The sequence below is a fragment of the Hevea brasiliensis genome, chromosome 9 (assembly GCF_030052815.1).
Source record: "Hevea brasiliensis isolate MT/VB/25A 57/8 chromosome 9, ASM3005281v1, whole genome shotgun sequence".
Taxonomy (NCBI): domain Eukaryota; kingdom Viridiplantae; phylum Streptophyta; class Magnoliopsida; order Malpighiales; family Euphorbiaceae; genus Hevea; species Hevea brasiliensis.
In genome coordinates this window covers 19,353,185-19,373,144 of record NC_079501.1, presented here as the reverse complement: position 1 = coordinate 19,373,144, position 19,960 = coordinate 19,353,185, and the positions used below count along the sequence as shown (strand labels likewise).

The 19,960-nt window shown below is 29.4% G+C and overlaps 4 protein-coding genes across 6 annotated transcripts; 3 read left to right on the top strand and 1 right to left on the bottom strand.

Moving 5' to 3' along the window:
• Positions 1 to 1,749: 1,749 nt before the first annotated feature.
• On the top strand, positions 1,750 to 5,763 carry LOC110671424 (myosin-binding protein 3). 2 transcript variants are annotated; one of them, XM_058153311.1, is made up of 4 exons: positions 1,750 to 3,325; positions 3,471 to 3,680; positions 3,773 to 5,232; positions 5,332 to 5,763. In XM_058153311.1, the coding sequence occupies exons 1-3, from the start codon at positions 2,047 to 2,049 to the stop codon at positions 5,194 to 5,196; spliced, it is 2,913 nt and encodes a 970-aa protein (XP_058009294.1). In that variant the 5' UTR covers positions 1,750 to 2,046; the 3' UTR covers positions 5,197 to 5,232; positions 5,332 to 5,763. The 2 variants fall into 2 exon arrangements, with proteins under 2 accessions (XP_058009294.1, XP_021689588.2); XM_021833896.2 differs by having other exon boundaries at positions 3,462 to 3,680.
• A 1,636-nt stretch (positions 5,764 to 7,399) lies between these two features.
• On the bottom strand, positions 7,400 to 9,220 carry LOC110671389 (uncharacterized). Of its 2 annotated transcripts, XM_021833837.2 has the most exons (5): positions 8,988 to 9,220; positions 8,842 to 8,891; positions 8,519 to 8,645; positions 8,295 to 8,399; positions 7,400 to 8,213 (listed from the first exon to the last, which is right to left on the bottom strand). In XM_021833837.2, exons 1-5 carry the CDS (start codon positions 9,100 to 9,102, stop codon positions 7,588 to 7,590), a joined length of 1,023 nt encoding a protein of 340 aa, XP_021689529.2. In that variant the 5' UTR covers positions 9,103 to 9,220; the 3' UTR covers positions 7,400 to 7,587. The 2 variants fall into 2 exon arrangements, with proteins under 2 accessions (XP_021689529.2, XP_021689531.1); XM_021833839.2 differs by lacking the exon at positions 8,842 to 8,891 and having other exon boundaries at positions 8,988 to 9,148.
• Positions 9,221 to 10,349: 1,129 nt separating this feature from the next.
• On the top strand, positions 10,350 to 11,814 carry LOC110671400 (HMG-Y-related protein B). Its single transcript, XM_021833859.2, has one exon. The coding sequence runs from the start codon at positions 11,113 to 11,115 to the stop codon at positions 11,626 to 11,628; it is 516 nt and encodes a 171-aa protein (XP_021689551.2). The 5' UTR covers positions 10,350 to 11,112; the 3' UTR covers positions 11,629 to 11,814.
• Positions 11,815 to 17,023: 5,209 nt separating this feature from the next.
• LOC110671403 (HMG-Y-related protein B) lies at positions 17,024 to 18,671 on the top strand. The gene is made up of 2 exons (XM_021833863.2): positions 17,024 to 17,248; positions 17,918 to 18,671. Exons 1-2 carry the CDS (start codon positions 17,198 to 17,200, stop codon positions 18,431 to 18,433), a joined length of 567 nt encoding a protein of 188 aa, XP_021689555.2. The 5' UTR covers positions 17,024 to 17,197; the 3' UTR covers positions 18,434 to 18,671.
• The last annotated feature ends 1,289 nt before the right edge of the window (positions 18,672 to 19,960 follow it).

Here is a 19,960-nt window from a genome sequence, read left to right as displayed (position 1 = left end):
AGCCGGATTCCTTGATTAACATTCTGTGTTTCTTCAACCCTGAGATGAACTTTTCAAAAGCTAAAGAAAAAGCAAAAGCAGAGATAGGGACCATGATCATACCACTTTAATTGCAGCTTTAGTCACACTGGGCCTCGTCGGTCACTATGACAGTTCCCTTAATTTGATCCACTTTCCCTCTCTTTTGCCACTCACTTTTTTCTTTCTTCATAGCCTTTCCATAATGTCTGCCACTGTTTGACACCAATATCTCATCATTCCTAGAGCCTTTCGCTTTTATTTTTAAAATAGAATCCCAAGTTTTCCCCTTTTTTATTTTGAAACTATTTTTAGTGCATGAACTTAAATGAATAATTGATTATGATGCTATAACCATGACATTATGTGTATTTGACATTATGCCAAAAATTCCAATTTAGCTCCATACATTCTCTTCTCTTAATAGAAACACTTCCTTATCTTATCCACCAATGTATGCCTCTTCTTCTCTATAATTTCATGCTTCAAAAAAATTCCTGGGTCCCCATTTTTATTTATTGCTAAATAATTATGCATTAGGTTTATATATATATATATATATATAAGCAAGGAGAATAACGTTTCATCGTGAAACAGTCTCTCAACCTCTAAAAGTATTTTTGTTTAACAGCACCATAGTATATTATTTAATTAGTAGTTTATTTAAATTATTATCTCAAAATGTAATTTTCATAATGTGTTATTGGGTTAATAATTAAATGAATTTTTATTTCGAAATGCAAGTAGTATTGTTCAATGTGATTTATAATTTTTTAAACATTTATAATTTTTAAACCTTGAAAATAAAAATTACATTGTACATGAATCTTTTATTAGGAAAAAAAAATCATGAAATATATATATATATGTACCCAAATTTTAGCTTAAAAAAAATTTTTTTTTTGAGAATGTAGCTTTAAAAAATTAGGAGTATTTCTTTGAAATAAAGAAACATGGTAAGAGTTCCTATCAAGGGAAAGGGAAAGAAAGAGTACTTATGATATAAAAATTCACCAAGTCTTGAGGTTAATATTACATTTAATGTTGAGATTCCATAACAACAAGGTGAATTGTAATTGCCTAATATTCTCATAAATCATAATCAAAGTGTACAATGTCATAACTGATCCTCTTCCTTTTAAAATCTTTTAATATATAAAAAAAGAAAAGAAAACAAGGTGAATTAAAATTAGGCATAACTTTCATTAAGCAACAAAAGAAGATGATACTAAATTTAATAATTTTTATAATAATAAAAAAATTATTATTAAAACCAGGGTTGTTGGTTGAATTATTCAATTGAATTTATACTGCATATTTTCTGAGTTGCAGTGCAGAGGCTAATTGATAACAAAAATTAAAAATTAATTAAGAAAGATGAGAGCGTCTGTCTGTCTTAACAGTGGCAATGCAGTGGACCCAGGTGGGCCATTTCTTGCGCGTGGTGTAGCCCAAATCAATTCAAGTGGGACCAGAATGCCTAAATTGATAATGTTTGGTGGCAATGATAATCTTATTCTAGCAGATATTTTGGCCTGTTAACTAATTGCCAATTTGCAAGCAAGTAGTTTTCCCAAATTGAAAATTCTTAATATGGCATTTTTTTTGGGAAAATATTACCATTAAATATCTAATATAATTAAGGGATGGTTATGATCGACATAAAAAAAAAAAAGAGTAAATTTAAGAAAATATATTAACATTTTTAAAAAGCAGAATTGAAATCAACACTGGCAAAGTTTTGGAATTTTTAGGTGATGTATGTAATCCTCAGAGAAACCCAAATCTCACTCTGAGGTGAAGCATAAGCCTGAAGAGAAGTAAGTCACCTACATGACACATGTTATTATCTGTCACAACTCACAATATAAAATGTGTTTAACATACTGTTTAATATTGGCGAAAGGCAACATTCTGAGAGGCATCTCTTCCTCTCTCACAACAACTTTATTATTTGTTGATCTCAATACCTTTCTCTCTCTCTCTCTCTGTAAATAACAAAAGAAAACCACGGCAGCTAGAGCAAACATGGCTGCCAACAAGTTTGCAACCATGCTGCACAGAAACACCCATAAACTCACTGTAATTCTAGTCTATGCAGTCCTTGAATGGATCTTGATCATTCTCCTTCTCCTCAACTCTTTCTTCACTTACCTTATAACCAAATTTGCTAGCTACTTTGGCCTGAAGCCTCCTTGCCTGTGGTGTTCCAGGGTTGATCATATGTTGGAGCCTGGAAATAATACCAACTCTTATAGAGATCTTGTCTGTGAGACTCATGCCACTGAGATTTCCAAGCTTGGCTACTGCTCAAATCATCGACGATTGGTTGAAACGCAGAGTATGTGCATGGACTGCTTGGCCTCTATGCCAAATCACAATGATGAGTCCATTGGATTGACCAGAAGGATTGCTTTCATTTCTTGGGTGAGCAGGGATACACTTGAAAATGGTAACAAGATTCTCAGGTGTTCTTGCTGCAACGAAAGCTTGAACAACAATCTCTACCCTCCTTATTTGTTGTTCAAGCCTTCTTGGAAGGCTCTGAGGTGTACCCAGAAAGGAGATTTAATTATAGAAGCAATAGATGATGATGGTAATGGAAGTGAGTGCAAATTGCTGAGAAAACCTGATAGTTTTGCTCATTACACAGAATATAGCAATGAGATTGAGAAAAATGATGGAGAAGAACATCAAATGCTTTCTGATGTTGGAAGTTTTGGCCTCAAAGATTCTGCAGAAGACGAGAGTTCGGGGTCTGAATCAAGCATGCAATCTGATGAAAAGGAAGCAAATGAAGATCAGAAAGCAGAGAGCGTTTGCATTACAGAACAAGACTCATATGGTATGGATTTTGTTAATCGATCTTTTGATGGCAATATAGTCCAGCGTTGTCCCGGAGAAGACTGTGCACTTGAAATCATCGACCTGCATTTAGAGAGAAATCTTGACTGTGGATTTAATCGCTTAATACCTATTGCATTGATTGATTCATCAACGCATGCAAATCATGGATCTTTCACATTGAAGGAAGAAGATCTGGAAAAGCATGATTATCAAAATGAAATTTTTTATTCTTCTTTACAGAGTGAAACTCAAGTCAAGGTACAAGAGAACAAAGAGAAACCAACTTCTGTTGAAATAAATATGGATGATGGTGAGAAATCTTCAGTTTTAAAAGAAATCCAAAATGATTTGGCTGGTGAGGCATGTGAACAACTTATATCTATGCAAGCACCTCGAACTTTATCCATCAGTGGCAACATTGTCGAAGTAGCAGACTCAAAAGAACCTAATGTCCTTCCAGGTAAGATAATTCTTCATTTATGAAAGTTCTTAGTGTTTATTTGAATTCTCTTTTCGTAGTTTGTCTTTTCTATATTTACTTCATGAACTTCTTTTAATTATTTAACCAACATTTTTCAAATTTTTAACTAAAAAAGCAAAAGCAGCTCAAGAGGAAAAAATAAATGGCTTCAATTCGGTTGATCAAACCAAATCAAAGCCCCTCGAAGAACTGGATGATCAGGCAACCATTCAACCCCGAGAACAAGAATCAACTCCATTGCCATGCCCGCAATTGCAAGAAGATCACTTTTCCACAATTGGCAATGGTGCAGAAATTCCTAATGCTTCTGAATTATACATGCATAATGAATTTGGTAAGCTGCATTCCCTCAATTTGACACAAAACATTCAGCTAAATTATAAAAAAAAAAAAAGAGGAAGTCTAAAGCACTTTTTGCTTTACTAGGTCCAAACTACAGAGGAAAAACTTCCATAGAAGAAAATATGATTTCAGGTTATAAGAACCAAGAAGCAACAGGCCAACATTCATCTGTTCGTTCAGAATCTAATGAAGCAGAGGAGGAAAAATTCCCGGAGACACCAACTTCTGTTGACAGTTTTCATTACTTGCACAAGAAACTACTCCAGTTCGAGAAAAGAGAATCAGGGACAGAAGAGTCCTTAGATGGAAGTGTAACAAGTGAGATGGAAGCTGGGGATCCAGTTCAAACTGTTGAGAAGCTGAAAACAGCTCTTAAAGCTGAACGAAAGGCTCTGAATGCTTTATATGCAGAACTGGAGGAAGAGAGGAGTGCTTCTGCAATTGCAGCAAACCAGAGCATGGCTATGATAAACAGACTTCAAGAAGAGAAGGCAGCAATGCAAATGGAAGCATTGCAATACCAGAGGATGATGGAAGAACAATCTGAATATGACCAAGAAGCTTTACAGCTTCTTAATGAGCTCATAATCAAGAGAGAAAGAGAGAAGCAAGAACTTGAGAAAGAGTTGGAAGTATATTGTAAGAAGGTTTCAGATTATGAGGCCAAAGAGAAAATAAGAATGATGAGAAGAAGCAGAGATGGAAGTGTGAGGAGTAGAAACTCTTCTGCTACTTGTAGCAATGCCGAGGATATTGATGAGCTATCGATTGATCTTAATCGCGAAGCAAGAGATGATGATGGTAGCATAAATGGAAACCAAGACAGCAGAAGCAATGATACTCCCGGTGATGAAATAAATTTGGAGGAAATAGCACTAGATTGTGTGCCGCAAATAAGTGTCCTTGATGATTCATTGGCAGAATTTGAGGAAGAGAGGCTATCCATTCTAGATCAGCTTAAGGCATTAGAGGAGAAGCTACTTGCTTTGCATGAAAATGAACTCTCCGAGGATGGAAACTCAGTGGAGCATTCCCTGAAGTATAGTGTAAAAGGATATGATGAAAGCTATGAATTGAGCACTCCAGAAGAAAATGGGATTTCACATGAGTTATCGAAGGACAAACATTATACTGAGAGGAAAACAATGGGATCCATGGCAAAGAGCCTCCTTCCTCTTTTGGACGCTGCTCATAATGAATATGAAACTGAAGAAGCGTTGTTATTCGAAGAAAATGTGGCATCTGAAATTGTTGAAATGGAAAACCCTTCATCAGTTTCCAAATTTGAATTAGAAAGCAAGAAACTAGCCCTTGAAGAGGAGGTGGATCATGTTTATGAAAGGCTGCAAGCTCTTGAAGCAGACAAGGAGTTCCTAAAACATTGTATGAGTTCAATAAAGAAGGGAGAAAAAGGAATGGATCTTCTCCAAGAGATCTTGCAACATCTGCGTGATCTTCGGGCAGTGGAACTCCGGGTGAGGAATATGACTGATGATCCTCTGGGGTGAAATTGCACTTAACAAATAAGATACAAAAGATGAGAGGTAACATTTTGTTTCCTTAGTCTTTACCATGTTAGTCATCCCATGCAGGATAAAAATAGTTTCAAATACTGATATAATTAGTTTGTTTTGATGATGCAGATCCCTTTCTCATGGATGAGCAGGAGAACCTCACATTAAAATGCAGGCCAGAAAGTTTCTCTACGAAAATCCAGGAAAACTCTTGATGGAAGGGGGAATTCCTGGGATGTTTAATGATCTCTTTTGGCTTTACTACAAGAGTAGTGTTAAGCCAAATTTTGCAGCATATCCTCCAAGCTGCCTTTTTCCAGGCAAAGGAAAAAGACAAAAAGGATTGCACAAATTTACATTGTTTGAGAGTTAGGATAGATTACTTGGAATCAAAACAGCTTCTTTCTACTTTTTCTTCTTATTCATTGGTTCTTCGGGAGGGGAAAATTTTCAAGGGAAAGGGGAAAGGAAGAAGGGTTAGTTCTTCTTTCTCCTAGTTTTTGTGTCACTTACATTATATGTGTTCCAGTAATGTGTCAATATAGAGAGCATTAAAGTTTATGTTTGCTTTTAGATTTTTTTTTTTTTTTTATAAGCTGTTTGCTTTTACACTTTGTGAACAAAATTGTGTATTCAATAACTTTCCACATTGAATAGCAGGAATTGCAAACATATGAATTTTGCATTAAACAGTGAAAAGTTCAAGGGAAAATAAACTCCTAAGCTAGAACCACTCTATTGTCTACACATCAGCTTCAAATGATTGAATGTTTCTGTGCTGGTAATGTAGTATTAGCCCTAGCTAGAGCAAGAAAATATTAGGATATGGGTCAGATGGTAAACCACAGAATGTGTAGAAAACATGTCGACAGTCCTAAATATTCTTCTCAGGCTTACCAAAGTGCATTATGTCACTTCCCAGTTATCAATTTTTAGAAGATAACTAGATTTTCATCCGCTGCGTGGCTATCATCATTATTAATATATTATTTAATTCAATAAAAATACGAACTATATACCTTTACTTATATATTTATACGTAATTTATTTAAAACATTTTTAAAATGATAATTAAAAAAATTATAAAAATAAAATATATATAAATTGAAAATAAGTAATGCGGATAAATAATGAGATACTAATATTTTATATTAAATAAATTTTTATATGATAAAAATTACCTTAATGATTTTTTTACAAATTGTTAATTATTTTCTTTTGATGTATAAATTACTAAAATATCATTTAGTAGATTTCAAAGAAAATTTTGAGTGAACATTATATCTTTTTTTTACATGTGATTAATTTAATTCTAATATATGATATTAACTTATATAGTTTATAACTATAATTTTTAGTTGTTTTTAGTATTAAAATTGTAATTGTTATCATAAAATTTTAATTATAAAAAATTAAGTATATAATTTATAATTATAATAAAAAAAAGATTGTTGTAGTTTATATAGTTTATAATCCTTAATTTTATTAGAATTAATTAAATTGTAACTATTGTCATAATTTTTTTTTATTAAATACTTTATAAAGTCTATTAATAGCCACATGTAATCGATTCATGTTACAAAATTGTGAGGGAAATAAAGGCAAAATGTACAACTTGTCAACCTATTAGTAAAATTCATTTTGAGATCAACTTATTATGTTTATATATATAATTGTGCAGAAATCCTATTCATTTTGTGAAATTGCATAGCCTGCAAACAAGCTTGACCTTTGAGAGAAAAAAAATGGCATGCCCTATTGAAGTGATGCTTACAATCTAGCAAACAGATGACTTTGGCATATATATATATATATATATATATATATATATATATATATATATATATATATATAGTTGAAGAATGATTTTCTTTCACTTCTCTAGTGAGGGATTCAAGAACAAAAATCTTTCATAGATACACAAAAAAAAATAAGCCAGATCTGAAGTCATGTAATTTGCTTAAACTAAAAGGACGATCTGATCTTGCATCATGAGGTTAAGAGCAGAAGTAGAATTCATAGAATTCATTGCAATGTACAGACGAGAAAGCAAGCATGAGAACTCAGAACTGTACCTGCAGAAACATGTTAACAAATTATGCAAACAACTCTTATTTGGCTTAACCATAAAGTGTAAAGTAGAAATATCTACTAATTATGACTTCGTTTGAGAAAAAGAAATATGGACAAATCGAACTGCACTCTAGAAATCTCGAAATCATGATATTCCACCAATAAATTGTTACTTAGAATTCTTTCATATATAATCCAACTATAAGAAAACCCTATGGAGACCAAAGAAAGGCTCCAGCTCCCAAAACACAATAATAATTAAATCAACTAAAGCCAACCAGAAAAATCCTCTCTAATCCCTAAATAAAAAATCTACTCAACTGAAAACTCAAACAACATTGTGTGCTTGTACTTCTCTCCAGGATGAACAATAATAGAAGGAAAATTCGGTTGGTTAATGGCATTTGGAAAGCCCTGAGTCTCAAAACATAGCCCTGAATGCCTTTCATAGACAGCCCCACCTTTCCCGGAGACACCATTCACATAGTTTGCAGTATAGAACTGCATGCCAGGTGCATCTGCCCATAAGTTCAACACTCTAGAGCTAGAAGGGTCTTTCACCTTAGCTGCATGTTTTAATCCTGTTTTATCTTCTCCACAATCAAGGACATAATTATGGTCATACCCTAAACCCTGGACTTCACTGATTGAGCTTCCTACTTTCTTCTCTGAAGTGAAGTCAAAAACTGTGCCTTTAACGGGCAAGAATTCGCCTGTTGGAATTGAGTTCTGATCCACAGGGGTTATTTGGGATCCCCAAATCTGAACCAAATGCTCAAGCACATTCCCAGAGTTGTGGCCTGCTAAATTCCAATAGGTGTGCTGTGCTAAGCTGACTGGAGTAGACTTACTTTTAGTCACTGCTTCCATATCCAACCTCATTGATTTGCAAGAAATTAGTATATAAGTAGCGGTTACAGTAACATCTCCTGGATATCCTGGTTTCAGAAACAATTAAAGCATCAGTATCTTTGTGATAGCAATGCAAGGAAAAGCAAAACAATGAAAAAAGAGCACACCTTCCTCCCCATCATAACTTTCATACTTGAATGTAATAGATGGTTGTTCCCCACTTTTTTGTTCCACAACATCCCACACAACTTTGTCAAATCCCTTATTACCACCTGAAGAGCAATCCATAGAAGCTATCAATCGTATTGAAACACTTACTCCATAACTTAAAATTTCAACATTTGGCTCTATCCCTAGATTTATGAAATGGGGTATTTTGATTTCACCATACCATGGAGACTGTTTGGCCCATTGTTGACAGCTAAAGAGTAATCAATCCCATAGAGGGAGAACTTCCCCTCCTTAATTCTGTTGGCAACCCGACCCACAATGCAACCAAAATAAGGTGCATTCCCTTTCTGGTCAAACAGAAATTTCAATTAATCAAACAAATACAGTTAAAAATCTTCAAATTGACAAAATAAAGGAAATTTCAGCTGTATCTTTGAAAATTCAGGAAATATAAATAAACACAATTTACGTAATTAGAGAACAGGAAACCCCTATTTTCTCAGTTACCAAACAGAACTGGTTTTTGCTTTTCCTGAAACTCACCGTATATTCTTCTACAGAGTCAAACCCAAGAACAATGTCATCAAGTTTTCCTGTAGATTAATCCATACAGGAACGAAAAACACAGAAAAAATATAAATATATTAATAGGTTGCTAAACATGAAGATATTAAGAGAGAAGAAAGAACCTTGTTTGTCAGGGACGAAGAGGGAAATAATGGTGGCGCCATAGTTGGTGAGGAGAACACGAATGGTTCCATTGTTGAGTTCAAATAGCTGGGCATTGAGGTGCTTGTCACTCATGGTTTTCCTTCGCAGTAATCTGTAACTTTGAGAGGACAATTGTCTGTCTATATAGATAGAGGAGAGAGCAGTGGGAGATTATATGTCTGTTAGTTACGTCGAGTCACTGATTACGTCTTCTTGGTTTCCCATTTTTGGATAAGATTACATAATATTAGGGATATAGTATAACAACTAATATCCTTTCCTGGACTCAATAATTTATTATTTCTATTTTAAAAAATAATTACATTTTATATATTTTTTTATTATTTTTTGGATATATAGTATAATTTTAATATAATTAATTACATATATATATATATATATATATATGAAATTAAAATTTAACATTTATATACTTATATTTATATATAATATATCTATTTACATCTTATATCATTTCTTATACTTTTAATTTTCTTAATAATTTATAACTATAAATATATTAAATCAATTAACATGAAATAATATTACAAATGTATCGTCCTAAAATATTTAATATTATGAAATAATTATTATAAATTTTGAATGCATATTAAATTATATAATTAAATAATTCAGAAAATTTATTAAGTAATTCAATATATTATATGATAAAATTAACTAAATTTTTTTCATTATTTGATGTACTTTATTAATAATTATTAAAATATTTTAATATGTAAATTTTTCTAGAAATAATATAAAATTTTCAGTTGAAATTTTAGATTTTATGTAACAATGTTAAAGATAAAAGAAAACTTAGAATAAAAATTTCAATAATAATAATAATTAATTTAATTTTTTTTCAAATACATGAATTTAAGTGTTAGTTGTGACATAATATATGAATGAAAAAAATAATTTACCACAAACATTAAAATAAAAATTCTAAATTCTGTTTTTTGGGGGAAAAAAAAATGAAATAAACAGTTTCTTTGCAGGATGCTGAAAGAAATCTGTTTTTCTTGTTGCTGGTGTGGGGAGCTGCTCTTGTGGGTGTGGGGACTCGCTGAATTTAGACTTTCAAGAAGTTTTCACTTTCCTATTCTATCTAGCTCTCTCCTGGGAAAAATTAATGGCTGCTGAAGAGGTTAATGAACCTCCATCACTCCCTCCTTACCCTGAGGAACATACACAACACTGTTTCTTTCCACTCCCTCCAAAATGAAAATGAAAGAAAAGAAAAGAAAATTGTCTTTAATATTTCTTAATAATTTTTAATGGTTTTTGTTCTAATTGATGCATTATTGTTCATCTTTCATTGCTTTTCTTGTTTGTAACATTAAAAAAAAGTAATATTTTCTTGAGTTTCTAGAGAATTACCCAATTTGAGTTTGCAATGGTTTGCTGCTGCTGCTACACTTTTAACTTTCTCAGATTAAGAGTAAAAAAACTTGGGCATTCTTTTGAACACATTTTGGTTTTCGTTGCCTTAGTTTGTGTTACTGCTGTTCAATTTGTGGTGTTCAAATGGAAAATTGTGATTTCGATTTTATTTTTTTGTAATCCTGAAAAGCTTACTTTCTTCGAAACCTTCTCATCATGCATGTATTGGAATTTTTTTGGGTAAATTTCACTGTCTAATTTGCAAAATTCTTAATTTCTCTTTGTGTTTTAGTGGTGTTGAGATGATTTTGGCATCTATTGAAGCAGTAGCGTCAAATTCTTTATTGCATATGGGTTAACTTTTCTTTTATTATTATTCAGCAATAAGATAAATTTTTGGGAAATACGAGAAAAACCCATCTTCCTGTAATCCTCACTTTGCATTTTCGTGATCTTCAGTTTCGTTATCTTTAGCTGCTAGTGCTCAGTAGTCGTATTTCCCAAGAAAGAAAAAGGGTTTCTGCATAATCAAATGAAATTTTCTCTGGCTTGGTTTATGGCAATCCTATGAAAAAGGGGTCTTACAATATTACTGCAACCCATTTCTCTTCAAGCTCTTATTCCAAGAATGTGTAGACTTTTTACAGGTTCTTGATTTTTTCTGATAAGGACATGTCACACTTTATTATAATTCTGTAAGAGTTTTGCCGTTTTATGTAGATGATTTTTGCAGCAATTGTAGCTTTGAATGAGAAAAACGGCTCCAATAAGACTTCCATTTCAAAGTATATTGCATCAAAGTATGGGAACTTGCCAACTGCCCATACAACACTCCTCTCACACCACCTCAACAGAATGAAGGGTACTGGGGAGTTGGTCTTTTGGAAAAACAACTACAAGAAAGCAGACGCCAATGCACTTCTGAGGCGTGGCCGTGACAGGCCCCCAAAACACAAAGTTCCATTGCCACCTGGATCAGTCCTCACTCCTGCCAGACCTAGAGGCCGTCCAACGAAGGACCCAAATGCATCCCCAAAGCCAGTGAAGCCAAAGATTGCAGTTGCAGGTAGTGGAAAGCCAAGTGGAAGGCCACGTAAGATGGCACGGCCCACAGGCGGAATGAGTGGAACTACTACAAGCACAGCACTGGCAATGGCAACGGGAACTGGGAGGCCACGGGGTCGGCCCCCAAAGGTGAAGCCCGTTTCTGTTACTGAAGTGAGTGTTCAAAATTAGGCCACCTAGATCCTTCCAGTAGTGGAGTTTGTTGGAGTATGCTGTTTGTATGTGTTTGTAGAATTGGGTGTTGGTTAGTGTTTGTATGTGTTTTCTATTATTGAGCCTTACCTTTGACTGGAAAACACATAATTCTGTATTTTTTTGGAATTTAGATGCATATTGTAGTTTCCCAGTTGGTGCAAACTCTTTTTCTTGTAGCTGTTATTTTTGTGATTCTCAAAATTATTTATTTATTGATCAAAACTATTACTCTAATTAGTCTGGTTAAGCCTTTTTTTACTGCAACTTATATATATATATATATATAATTTGATGAACAAAATACACGAATAGGGGGTTAATTTCCAAAAAGGGGTAATAAAAAATAAAATTTTATCAAAACAGGTGAGTTTAAAATTAATTACTAAAAAGAGGTGAATTGTGCTGAGTTGGACGGGTTGAATGCAAGACGCTAACTATAATAGTGTCCAGCTTTTCTTTAAATAATAAAAAATTAATTAAAAAAAATTTAAAGGTTAGATGCTACTTATAGTAGCGTACAATTTTTTTTTTTAATTATTTTATTTTATATTTTAAATAAAATATAAATATTATTTTAATAAATAAAATTATAATATTTAATAATATATATTATAATATTTTTATTATAAATATTATTTTTTAATTTAAAATTAAATTAAAATTTAATAAAATAAAAATTAAAATAAAAAAATAAATAATTAAAAAATTTAAAAAAAATTGGACACTACTTATAGTAGCATCTAATTTTTCTTTAAATTTTTAATTATTTTATTTTATATTTTAAATAAAATAAAAATATTATTTTAATAAATAAAATTATAATATTTAATATTAAATATTTTAAATTTTTATTAAAAATATTATTTTTTAATTTAAAATTAAATTAAAATTTAATAAAATAAAAAATTAAATAAAAAAATAAATAATTAAAAAAATAAATAACTTGTATCACTACTTGACATGTCCTGGGGTTAATTATCGTGCGAAGGTGTCATGGGAAAGAAAATATGAAAAATGGTTAAAAATTTAAAAATTACAAAAACAGGGTGAGTTGAAAATATAGACGCGAGTCAAAATAACATTTTTAGTTGGGACACAAGACGAAAAAGAGGTTCAGCCTTTGTTTTAATATTTTTTAATACTTTAAATAAAAGATAAATATTATTTCAATAAATAATATTATAATAATTAAAATTATATATTATAATATTTTTATTGCAAAAAATTATTTTTAATTTAAAATTAAATTTTAATTAAATAAAAAATTAAAATTTAAAATATTATTATAATAAAAAAATTAAATGAAAATCTAGGCTACTTGTAGTACGTCCAACTTCTTATTTAATTTTTGTAATAATTTTATTTTTATATTTTAAATAAAATATAAATATTATTTTAATAAATAATATTATAATAATTAATATTATATATTATAATATTTTTATTAAAAAAATTATTTTTTAATTTAAATTTAAATTTTAATTAAATAAAAAAATTAAAATATAAAATATTATTGTAATAAAATAATTAAAAATGAAAATGAAAAATCTGGATGCTGTTTATAATAGAGTCCAGATTTTATTTTTAATTTTTTAATTATTTTATTTTATATTTTAAATAAATATTATTTTAATAAATAATAGCATAATAATTAAAATTATATATTATAATTTTTTATTATAAAAATTATTTTTCAATTTAAAATTAAATTAAATTAAATTTTAATTAAATAAAAAATTAAAATTATTTTTCAATTAAAAATTAAAATTAAATTAAATTACAAATTTTTTATTATTATACTATTATTTATTAAAATAATATTTTTATTTTTATTTAAAATATAAAAATAATATAATTAAAAAATTAAATAAGAAGCTGAACGCTACTTATAGTAGCGTTCAGGTTTTTATTGAATTTTTTTAAATTTTTTATTATAATAATATTTTATATTTTAATTTTTTATTTAATTAAAATTTAATTTTAAATTAAAAAATAATTTTTTATAATAAAATATTATAATATATAATATTAATTATTATAATATTATTTATTAAAATAATATTTATATTTTATTTAAAATATTAAAAAATTTAAAACAAAAGCTGAACGCTACTATAAGTAGCGTCCAGCTTTTTTTTTTTAAATTTAAATAATTTCTATTTTTTACTATTTTTTTTAACGCTATTGTTAATAGCGTTTTGAACATTAAAACGCTACTAATATTAACGTTTTTAAGCTTTTGACTTTTCTTTTACATCACATCTAATTTTAATAATTTTTATTTTCTCCTTAATTTCCCCGAATAGGGGTTAGCAGAGAGAGAGAGAGAGAGGAACACGTTGCACTTATGACCGCAATAAAACAGTGTATGCCATTAATTTGAATTTTATTATTTTCCTAGTTTTGAAAGCAGCAGAACTGGGATCTGTGTTTGGACAAGGAAAAAAAAGAACTAGGATCCGTGGTCTTATCTTTCAGAGTTACTTTATGATTGATGAGTGTTAATAGGCAAATGGCAATGGAAAGAAGCTCCTCGGACATGGTCACGTTGATCTTTTGTTTTGACAATGCCTTGTCCAGTACAAAAGTAATGGTCCGTGTGGTCTATATTCTCCTGGTTTGTCTTTCTTTGTTTTGGTCCACTTGTTTTCATCGATGACTGCTTGTTGCTGGGTTCATGTGGGTCACCCATGTACGATGTACCACTGGGGACTGTGTGAGAGAGAGAGAGAGAGAGAGATTTTGATTGGGGCTACAAGGATTGGGTTTTTGGTAGTGCTGGGAGCTCTTGCGTTGGGTTATATATCATGCTTCGTTGTCATTTGCTAGGATTTTTTTTTTTCATATTTCAATTAAAAATTATTAAATATTAGCCGATGAAAATAAATAATTATTAATTTACTAAACCCATGTAATTGAGATGTAACTAACAATTACCTCAAAATAGTTTATTAACTACTATTTAATAATTCTTTCGTCCCTTAACCTCTTTTAAAAATAGACTTTATATCTTTTCTCCAAAAATCTCTTTTTTTATATATTTTTTTTTTCATTCTTTTAATTTCATTTTCAAATAACCATTGATGAATATTTTCATTGGTGGCAATACTTTTTTTTTATTTTATTAAATTTTTTTTAATAACTCTTAAATTTGTATTTGTTTAGAATGAATTTTAAATATATATCTTCAAATATATCATTATTGATAGATATTGATTGAATAAAATCCTAAGATTTTTTTGTGTTGGTAAATCTTGAATTTTTTGGTATTTTCTCTCCATTAATAAAGTTATTTTATATTTTTATTGTTGAAATATTTTATTTTTTTCAATAAGAATGCTATATGAGGTATAAATCATTCTTTCAGTATAATATATAAATTTTGATATTATTGGATGTGAATGAAAAAAAATTATATAGTCGAAGGGTAAAGCGCACAGTCCACTTATTAATCAATTTATATACTCTATTAATACTATTAAAATCTTCCAAATCATTTATATTATTTTTTGTATGATTAGTTAGTTTCATTTATATAAAAATATAACATATTGATGTATACTTTTCTTTTTATACTATATTTTTAATTAATGAAATTTTTTTCATTTTTATCAAAAAAATTATGTCCCTCAAAATAATAAACTAATTATTTTCACATGAATTAAGAAAATATAATTATATAGTTAAAACAATAAATTTTACTTAGTCTTTATCTAATACATCTTCTACTTATATTGTTTTGGTAAAAAAATTAAATGATTCATGTTATCAAATTGTTTTTGAAATTAATAAATTTTATATTTTCAATGCATATTAAATAAAAATGTATTAGTGAGTAATAAATAAATTACTATTTAAATAAATAACCTACAATTTGAGACAAATAAAAAAAAAATCATAAAAAGATGGAGGAAATATATTATTTGAAAATGGGCTAAATAGACTTGGGTGGAGTCTCATTCCTTTGAGTGGTGAAAACATAGTACTGATGAAATTAGGAATAATAACGAGTTAAATATTTGTGGATAATTGACCCGATCGGATCTCAATAAATAAATTTGAGTAATATATAATTGAGGTTGTATTAAGTTTTTTTTTTTAAATATTAGTAATAGGTTTGAGTTTTGAGTATTGGGCGTATGTTATCCGAATATATTTATTTAATAAATATTTAATTAAATATATGATTTTTTTACTATAATATTTATAAGTTTTATAATTTTTAAATAAAATAGAGTTTAAATATTTATGAAAGTATTAAAATTTTAAAGTATAAATTATTAATAAAAAATATTTTTATATAAATTATTAATTAAAATATATAAAATAATTAAATTTAAATATTTTTTAAATAATAATAATAATTAAAATTTATGACGAATTCAGATAATTGATAATAAATTTTAATTGAATTAAGATCATTTAAAATTTTAAAAATATTAATTAAATTTAAATTTTAATATAATAATTTTCATAGATAGTCTATTTATTAAAATGAAAAAAAAAGTATAAGCTATATATTGTTGAAATCGTTAAACAAAAGTCAAGGATCAATTATACATAATAATTGCCTTTAAATGTCGTTTAGAGATTAATATTTAAAAGATTTATTATTAATAATTTTCATATTTTTGAAATTGAGATTACCTGTTTGTATTATTAATTGCTTGCTTACGCTCTAATCTACTTCTGTTGTGCTGGAGTTGATACTCTTCCTCTCGTGATATTATCTTTTGTCCCACTTGGGCTTTCTTTTTAATCTGAGATATTTTTATTTCAAGATAAAAATCCGTTGAGCCACTAGGTTGGCAATTTTTTTATATTATCCCATCTCATTATAAATGGCATTTTTATTTTTTTTTTCATTTAAAAATAAATAAACCAAAACAGAAATAAATTCTTATTTGCAAATAAAATAACTTCTCTTAAAGAAAAATGAAATTGAAAATAAAACATGATCAACTCAATTATGAAAATTTTTTTATGAGAATTGTTATTAGATATTTTTAATTTGTATAATAAAAATTTTATCACGAATATTTTAAATATTAAGAAAATTTGATACTATCTTAGCAAATAAAAGTAATAAATATAATTAATTTAATAATTAAAAGCATATTATAATTTAATTGTAAAAAGAAAAATGATAAATATTAGAAAGCGTAATTAAAATCTCTCTCTATGTTTTTATAGCTGTAATAAAGAGGGGCAAAGCTGAGATTCTCATAACACGAGGGAGGAGGGTTAAACTTGTAATTTGAAGAAATGATTTTAAAATGTATAGCGTAGGAAATGCCACGTCATCGATCTAAGATGCAATAATGTGGATAGAACCTAAACCGTCGGATCATCAACGACTAGAAAGTTAGTAGCCGTCCAATTTTATTGCCATTTTAAGAACGAAGACGCTGTTGCCCAAATCAATAGATGATCAACAACAGTTCTATAATCGGTTGCTTTCAGAGATTGTCTAAGAGTTGATTTGTACTTTGAAGAACTCTCTCTCTCTCTCTCTCTCTCTCTCTCTCTCTCTCCTTGCAAATCTATGGCAGCTGAAGAGGGTAATAATATTCCATCACTCCTTCCTTACCCTGAGGTACATACCATTACATTACTCGCAGAAACCTTCTTTATTTTGTAGCTGTTTCAGAAGAAAAAGGATGATTTTTTTTTTCTTTTCTATCTGATTAAATTTTGTTGTTTTCAAACCTTTTTTTTTTTTGGAACCCATTTCCCTTTTAGTCTATCGCCCACAGTTTGTTATACACTTAAATCAAAATAAAATCTTTAATTGATTTTTCACTTTTTTTTTTCCCGTCTGAGTTATGGTGTTATTGAGGTCATTTTCATGGCTATTGAAGCTTTAAGTCTCTGTTGCTTTTTTTTTTTTTAAGAGAAAAAAGAGAGGAAAATATGGTTTTTGTGGAATATGAGAGAACCCATTTTCATTTTACATGTTCTTCATTATGGCTATGTTTCAATCCATGAAGATTTTTCACCCGGCAGTATTCAATATCTGTGTTGTATTTTAACAACAAAAAAGCTTCGACGTTAATGCTTACTGTTATTAATTAAATTTCAGCATAAGATGGAAATTTTTTTGGCTTATTTAGTCTATACGATGTTTGAAAAATCCAAACAAAAAACTTTTGAATGCAAAAATCTCATAGCAAGTGTTTCTTAAAGAGAGAAAAAAAAAGAGCTTTATGGTCCAAAATGGGTACTTGTATTGTAATTCTGTTATGAATTATGGTGTTATATGCAGATGATTTTGGCAGCAATTGCGGCCCTGGATGAGAAGAATGGCTCCAACAAGACATCAATATCAAAGTACATTGAATCAAAATATAGGGACTTGCCAGCAGCCCATTCGACTCTTCTCTCTCACCACCTCAACAGAATGAAGGCTACTGGAGAGCTAATCTTTTGGAAAAACAACTATATGAAAGCAGATCCCAATGCGCCTCCAAGGCGTGGCCGAGGTAGGCCTCCGAAGTCTAAGGTTCCATTGCCACCAGGAATTGTTGTGTCCCCTGCCAGACCCAGAGGCCGTCCACCAAAGGACCCAAATGCACCTCCTAAGCCAGTGAAGCCAAAGCCTGCCACTACTGGAAGTGAAAAGCCAAGAGGGAGACCACGCAAGATGGCACAGTCCATGGAGGAAGTGAATGGGACAGCCACTACCACAATAGTGGCAATGGCAACAGGGACTGGCAGGCCAAGGGGTAGGCCTCCAAAGGTAAGGCCTGCTTCTGTGACCGAAGTCAGTGTTCAATACTAGGCCACCTCCTTACAGTAGAGAGTAGTAGTTGCTTTGACAAAAAAAAAAAAAAAAAAACTAGTTGCTGGACTGACCTTTCTCTTGTAGAATTTAGTGTGTTGTGTGTGCATGGCATGTGATTGCGTGTAGAATTGGATGAATCTAGTTGTTGTTGTTGTTGAATTGAGGCAAACTCTTAGTTTAGTTTGTAGATAATAATCTGAATCTGACAGCAACAATGGTTTCCCGTTTGTTTTTACTTTGTTTCATTTTCAAAACACAAAATTATATAGAATTTAATTGAATTGTATTTGATTTAAAAAAAATATATAAATTTTAATTTTAGGAATTGATTATAATTAAAAGTAATGGAATTTGAAATAAATTTTATAAACATTTATTGGGCTAAAATATTCTTATTAAAAAATTTCTTACTCACTATTTTTTGTTTAATCATATATCAATTCTAATTAATATTAATCATTGTACCTTTGCATATCACAATCATATATCAATGCAATGGTACATTAATATCATTAACATAATTAATACACTATATTATATGCTCGTTAATTGTTATAAATTTATTAGGTATAAATTTTTTAAAATTATATAGAAAATTATAATTCTTTTAATTTTACTCTGGAGAGTAGTGAAGGAAATAAGTATAAATAAATTTTAATTCTAAATTATATTAAATATAAATAATGTGAAATTCAATTAAATTTATTATTTTAAGTTGAATTACACTAAACAATAAAATCCATTTAAAATAAATTCTAGAACTGCTTTGATTGTGGCCGTGATTTTTCAATTACAGAGTCAGCAAGTACAATCACACCTCACTTCTAGGACTAGGGAGGATTCTACTATCATTGAGCCAAAGTTCATGGTATAAAACTTTCTGTAACATTAAAATCTTATTTGTTTTAAAATTATTTTTTTTAAATAAAAATATTATTTTAAATATTATAAAAAAAATAATTTAAAAAAATAATTTTATTATTTTAATATTTTTTAATTAAAATTGATCAAATTTAATTTTTAATTATTTTTTAATATTTTTTAATTAATATATTTAAAAAAATAATTTTCTTAATAGCAATTTCAATATCAATACTAAATAGGGCTAATTATTAGGTGTACCCGATGCACTAAAAAATAGTGCTTCCTCTCTCACAGAAAGTGGGTCATTCCTATTATATAGAAAGTAGGTCCCACATGATTGTGAGAGAAGATTTATGTACACCGGGTGCATCTAATAATTCCTCTGCTAAATAGGTCCTAAGTTGATAGAAAACTTTTCAGCAAAATTCCAAAAGAAAGCCGTGTGAGGGTAACTGAGTTTCAAACCTTTCTTGGCGCCAAAATGTTTTGTAATGGCCTTATCATGGGTTTCGACTTTCGATTTCAAACGTTGAAAATAAGGAGGGGGGAAGTCTTTTAAATTCAAAAATACAAGAAATGATAAAGCTATATCCTATTGTTATCATCGCTTTACTATACTACCGATCTTAAAGACTACAACAGGGTTTTGTCTCAATATAT